Source organism: Urocitellus parryii, chromosome 11, assembly GCF_045843805.1.
Source record: "Urocitellus parryii isolate mUroPar1 chromosome 11, mUroPar1.hap1, whole genome shotgun sequence".
NCBI classification, from domain to species: Eukaryota; Metazoa; Chordata; class Mammalia; order Rodentia; family Sciuridae; genus Urocitellus; species Urocitellus parryii.
Genome location: NC_135541.1, coordinates 31,311,418 through 31,318,037, shown reverse-complemented (window position 1 = coordinate 31,318,037; position 6,620 = coordinate 31,311,418). Strand labels below are relative to the sequence as shown.

Below are 6,620 nucleotides of genomic sequence, written 5' to 3'. Positions count from 1 at the left end.
CCCAGTGCTAGAGATCAAACCACACACATGCTAGGCAAGTACTCTACTACTAAGCTATATCCTCAGTCCCATTCTTTGGATTTTAATATGTACTGTTCTCACTTTATTGATTTATGAATAATCTCTAATATTAGCTTTCTTCTAACAAAAGTTATTTATTTAAATAAGCATTTTTAAATTTTCATTTGCTTTACTTGAAGTATGATCCAATAATATGTTCTTATACGTGTAGAAAATAGAGAATTTTGAAATGTTTTTTCATTGCAATGGTAATATTAAATACATTAATATTTAAGCATAATTGGGGTCAACGTCCTCCTTAAAAAAGAAACCTGATATTTAGAGTCTTCATTTGCACTTATTATCAAGTGATATGGGGCAATACATGTAGATTTTATAAATAAATGTTGCATTTGGGCCAGGTGATAGAAGGAATAGTTCCAGTTCATTGAAAAGAAAAAAAAAATGGTGGATGAATTTAGTCAAGACATTCCAACCCCAAAAGATCTGCTATAGAGAAATCAACACCACATTTAGGGTGCAAGTGATTTAGTTTCAGCAAAACAGTATCTTTTTTTACATTTGATTAATGCTGTGAACTTGAATTTTTATTTTGTTGCTCTGTTTGAATTTAATTGATAATAATGTTTAACAGTTACATAAAAAGTAGAAACTTAAGGAATTTATACCTACACATACTAAGTAACATTATAATAAAATTTAAAGTCAATACTAGAGGTCCACATTTTTTTTTCCTTTAAAGTAGACCCTATTAACCTCCTTTATCCTACCTCTGTACCCATACTTCCAGGAACTCTCGTAGAGTTACTTCACATGGGCTTGAAACAACCCAGTTACTACAATGGAGGGCTCTCCACATTACTCATTATTCTTTCCCAGGTAATTGCCTGCATTCCCAGGTGCCCAGAGGTCTGAAAGATGCCTGAAGGAGCCTTTCTGTTGTCATCATTGTCAGTGTCCCTACCAAAGGTGACATTTTCCAATATACTTCCATGTGCCAAGGTGATGATGCCTTCTTTCATGTGCTGGACTCAGAAGGTCCTCAAACAAACTCAGCATCATCTTGGGCCCAAAGGTAGCATCCAATGGTACAATTACCTGAAGTTAGGTCACAGCCCTCTCTCAGGGCTTTTCTTGTTAGCTCTCCTTCTATAAGGAGTTCTCAAAGCACCCCCCCCACTTTATCCTCCTGCCCACTTACCTTAACACTGAGCTACCTTCCCAGCTTCCTTGGAGGAAGTGCAAACTAAGCTGAAAAAATACTTCCCATTCTCCTGTTCCCCAGTCTCCTCCATAAAAGTCTACAGAAACACAATTTTGACTCAACATGTCAAAATGCATGCTTTGCTTTTCATGCTAAAACAATTATCTTATTTCAGATGTGCAGTTTCCAAAACAATTTACCTCTGCTGGAACAAGGAAATAAACCAAGAAAAAGGAAGATATGGAATCCAGGAAGCAGAAGATGGAGGGAATTCCAGGTCCACATCTGTACAGCAGACATGGAAAGCTGTCAGTCCAGACTGGAACTGGAGGATGGAGGGATTTGGGAGAGATGTCTCCAGGAAGGCAAAAGCATGCAACCAAAAGGAGTGATGAATTTCATAATAAGTTTGACTCACAAAAAAAAGTGTACCACCATACTATCAGAAGGTATGGGAGGATTTAGCAGTAAGCATAAAGGAAGCTGAGCAAATAAAAAATCCCAAGGCATTATTAATTCCAGGAAAAATAAAAAGTTGCATCCCCAAAGAAAGGAGTTGTGATCATGGTCCACTAGTAACTTATCAAAGAATAATATTTATACAGTAGTAATAATGTAAGTACTAAGAACTGACTTAACCAAAAGTTGGTGATATAGGTAGAAATGGGAAGAGAGAGACATTTTAGAGGTAAATGATTATCTATCGTAATAGAAAGTTAAATCATTACTGTTTCAAGAGAGAGGAGTATAAGCATGGAGATATGGAAGTATATTCCATAAGAAACAAATACAAATTGAAAGTAGATGTACAGGGGAAGATGTAGGTTTCCTAAGAGTGGGGGAAATGCAGGTTTCCTAAGAGTGGGGTAAGACACCACTGTAAGCCTTTGATTATTATTTGACTTGTTAGATTAAGGGCTTCTTTAAATTTAATAAAAATTAAAGTTAAGCATTTAAAATGTGTCTTTAGAATAAAATGACTTAAAGGTTTCTATAAGAATGAAGAGGCAAGGATCTATTAAACAATTCTGAAGTTTTCTTTTAGACTATTTTTTCACCCAAAAGGAGAAAGAATGTTGAAATCTCACTAATAGACAAAAAATGGTGACTTTAAAGAAAGAGTTTGGTTAAGTTTTGTTTTTTGTTTTTTTCACATGTGCCAAATGACATATAGCTTTCCAGACTATGCACTCTCTGAGAACATAAAGAGTCTCTAATTTGTATTTCTATTGGCTTCACAAATGGACACAGAGCCTGGCATACAGTCAGCCCTTGATAAAGAAAAATTCAGGAGGCATTTTAAAATAAAAATGTTTCTGACTTTCCAGTTCAGCAGTTGCCTTTCTAGAATGTCCCTACAGATATTGTCTCCTTGTCCTCTGAGTGGTCAAAGATCCTGGAACTAAGTCCATGAAGTGATGACAATAATGGAATTCAGAGATCAGGAAGCACTTTCCAACTTCAGGACAGTGAGAAGGTCCTTCCCTACCCTGGGAATTTCTTGAATTCGGGAGAAATTTATCAACAAACAGGTCCTCTGAGGTAGGAAGAGGGGCTGTAATATCATTTGAAGCAGAAAGTTTGCATTTTGATCTCTGTGGATCTCTGTTTAGAAAACGCAAGACTGGATTTTCTGCTGCATACTGAGCCCAGGGAGGTGCAGTCTCCTCAACTGACAAGTGAGGAAATTGCCTCTTCTTCTACCTCTGTCTCCTCTTTTTGACTTTTACACAAGTCACTGTGGGGACTGCAAGTAACAATGGACAAAAGAAAAAAAAAGTGTCAATCTACAGCCCACTTAGTCATTATTTGGTAAGTTGGGCACAGTATTAGACCCTAGGAATTCATTTGTTCAGTCAACTATTCAACAAATATTAAGTGAAAGTCTGCTCTACATCAGGCAAGTTGGATCTAACCCTTGCTCAAAGCAGTTAACAGTTGGGGGAAAGGGTGTTTAACAGGGCACTTTCTATTGCACTGGGCATACCTACTGCCCTACCTCCAAAGAGAGCCTTCCTCCTTCCTAGATTCCCTGTACCTTTCCCCTTTATGAGCTGCTCTCACCCTCCACCACCACCCCACAGCTTCTAACAGTGGTATTTAGAAGAGGTGCATCAGGCACATCCAACAAACAAATCATATTTACCCTGGGATCAAGACAAATCATCCTCTATTCTCCCTATCCCTAATCCAGGCTCTACTAGACCAGGAGCCCTGGGCAGAAAACTTGGAAAAGCCTGCTGCTTACCATTTGGGTCAGCACCAGAGAGCAGAACAGGGTCAAAGGCCAGCTTCCTCTCTCAAACTTTAACCTCTGAGTATCCTGCTCCATACTGCCCTGTCCTTGGTGCTGGGTCAGTCATGAATCAGCTCAGATCAATGGTGCTGCATCTCAATCCAGCAGAAGAGGTAAAATAGTAGGCACAGCCTACAATGCATGCCCTGCTCCAGAAGGGTGGTGTGGTCTGTGAAGTCTCACTCTTCTTAATCTTTTAGACTGAGCATTCAGCCTGAGACTGGTGCCTTTCCTCTAGCTTAGTGCCCATACTAATCATCTGGGAATTTTGTTAAAATGCAACATCTGATGATTCCATGGGTTGGTCTGAGGTGGTGCCTGAAATCCTGATTTTCTAAGAAGCTTCCAGGTGATGTTGTTGGTCCATAGACACACTTTAAACACAAGGCTCTAGAGCACTTATCTCATTTCTCAGAGCAGTGATAATTAATGTCTTTTCCCCCATTAATCTACACACTCCATATGAGGCAGTTTTTGCCCATTCGTTCAGTGATGTATCCACAGTGCCTAGCACAGTGCTTAACACATTATTAAAGATTCACTTGGAGGAGTGAATGAAGGTCAATGCTCCCTTATCTATGGGCGGATGCCAAATAGCAGGCCACCCTGTTGCCCAAATGCACTCATATAAGCATGCAAACACCCATGCAACCCCATCTCACCTCTACTAGGCTGAGATGTAGATGATGAAGACTAGGCAAATGTGCACAGCTATGGCTGAATCACCTCCTTACTGCACTTCATGAACCTCTGATGATTCGCAAGAGGGTTCATCCCCTGTGGCATCCCAAGGTGTGAAACTCACCCACTGTCCTCCCCAAACATTCCAGCCAGCACACCAAGTCACCACCAACACACCAAGCCCAGTGAAAGGGTTCTTCTTACTTTTTAATTAAATCAGCTTTAATTAAAAAATAATAACCTGATAAATCCTATGCTTTCCAGTGGGTAGGGCAGACATAAAGGCCCACTAATTCCCCTTTCAGGCAGGAGCCCCTGGTGCTGCTTGTCTCAGAAATTTCCAAGAACTGTCCTCGGGGTCTGGAACAGGCAGTCAGGTATGTCTGTCTGGAAAGGGGAGTTGAGAAATAGAGGACAAATAGGTAATTGATGGTGAGTAAGAGAGAAGTAACGAACCCAGCAGTCTGACCTCTAATGTATTGACAAAACATGAGAGGAGGATGACCAGGTAGAATCAGTTGAGGAGGCAGCTTGAGACCAAAGGGTCCTGTGGCTTGGAACTCACCAGGACACCTGGGGGCACCTCGCTGGTGGGAGTCCAGCTCCCTGGGACCCACAGCGCTGTGGGGATGCAAAGATGGGAGTTCATAAGTGGAGGGAAAAGATATGAAGGGCTCACAAATTGGAGGGGACATACAGTCCAGTGTCTGAGATGGAGGGAGTCTCCCCAGGGGTGGAGGACAGCGAAGGATTCTGCAGATGTGTTCAATTCAGAAGGCAAAGATGGGGCCTCAGAGGTGCGCCCCAAGCGGGAGGGTGGTGGGGACCGCGACGCGGCCGCCCACAAGGCACGCTCTAGTCCGGAGGGAGAGTGACTACGGGAGCTCTTGCCCTGGGAGAGGCTCACAGGTAGCGCTCCAGCCCCGGCGGCGGGAAGCCCGGCTGCCTCAGGTAGGCCTCCCCGGGGCTCAGCGGGCCGAGGGCACCGGCTGGTCCGGCCAAGGCCAGAAGGGGCTCAGCGGGCAGCGGGCCAGGACCGGGGCGCGTCGCGGGCAGCCCCAGGCGGTCGGGAGCTTGCGAGTAGAGCGGCGGCGAGGCGGCGGCCGCGCAGGGTGCGAAGGCGGCGGCGTCGGGCGCGGCGCAGCAGGGCGGCTCGGGGGCGCCCAGCCCCGCCAGCTCAGGCTGCAGGCTCACCAGGCTGTCGACGCTGAAGAGGCGCGCGGGCGGTGCGGGCCCGGGCGCGGCGGGTGGCGGGGCGAGCAGCCCGGGGCCCGCGGGCGCGTAGGGCGCGTAGGGGAAGGGCAGCGGGGGCCCCGGCGGCGCGGCCGCATGCGCGGGCAGCTCGGCGCGCTTGAAGCGCTTGCGGCGCCGCAGGAAGCTGCCGTTGTCGAACATGTCGGCGGCCGCAGGATCGAGCGTCCAGTAGTTGCCTTTGCCCGGGTTGCCCGGCTCTCGGGGCACCTTGACGAAGCAGTCGTTGAGCGTGAGGTTGTGGCGGATGCTGTTCTGCCACTTGCGCGGACTGTCGCGGTAGAAGGCGAAGCGCTCGGTGATGAAACGGTAGATGGCGGCCAGCGTGAGGCGGCGGCCCGGGGCGTGCGCCAGCGCCATAGCGATGAGCGCGATGTACGAGTAGGGCGGCTTCCCGCGCTGCAGGGGCCGCCGCCGCCGCCGCCCCGGGCCCGGCGCGGGCGTGGGATCCGCCTCCCCGCCGCCCGCCGCCGCCTCCTCGGGCTCCCGCCCGGGCTCGGCTCCGGCCAGCGGCGACGGCGGCGGCCCCGACGGCGCGACGGAGGGTAGGGCCGGGAAGCCCGAAAAAGCGGCGGGCGAATCCATGTCGCTGCGCCCGGTCATCAGGATGTGGCAGACCTGCCCGCGTTGGGGAGAGCGGGGGCCGCAGAACTGCCTTATATGGACAGAGCCCCCTCCCCACCAGGGGAGAGGGCTCGGACCTTCCCTGTTGGCCTGAGCCTCCCCTCTAATTTGCTTTCCCAGCCCCCTTACTGTGCTCACAGCCCCCTCAATTTCGCCCCTCCTTCAGTCTCATCCCTTGGGGTCAGTTTTTCCCAGACCCTGCCTCACCCCTTCCCTGTCTCCATTGGGTCAGCCTCGAGGCCCTAGCCCCAACCCATGGTATTTGATCAGCCCCTTCCCTTTCCACCCCTCCCTCTACCCCCTCCCCTTTGGGTCAATCCCAATCACAAATCCACCCATTCAGCGCACTCTCCTGGCCCTCTCCCCATTTTGCTCCTCCCTCCCCACAGTCAGATCCCCTCCATGCTCAGGTCCTTCCATCCCCAGCTGGATCTGGGATAAAAGAAGTCTTGCCAGCCCACAGTGCCCTGTGTGGCTGCTCAGAGAGGCCTCAGGCCATGGTTGGACAGTAGAGAACCAGGGCAGAGGTCACACAGAAGGGCA

The 6,620-nt window shown here is 48.1% G+C and overlaps 1 protein-coding gene across 1 annotated transcript; it reads right to left on the bottom strand.

Annotated features, from left to right (window-relative positions):
• Window positions 1–5,105: 5,105 nt before the first annotated feature.
• Foxe3 (forkhead box E3) lies at window positions 5,106–6,056 on the bottom strand. The gene has a single exon (XM_026410662.1). It carries the CDS (start codon window positions 6,054–6,056, stop codon window positions 5,106–5,108), a length of 951 nt encoding a protein of 316 aa, XP_026266447.1.
• Window positions 6,057–6,620: the final 564 nt, after the last annotated feature.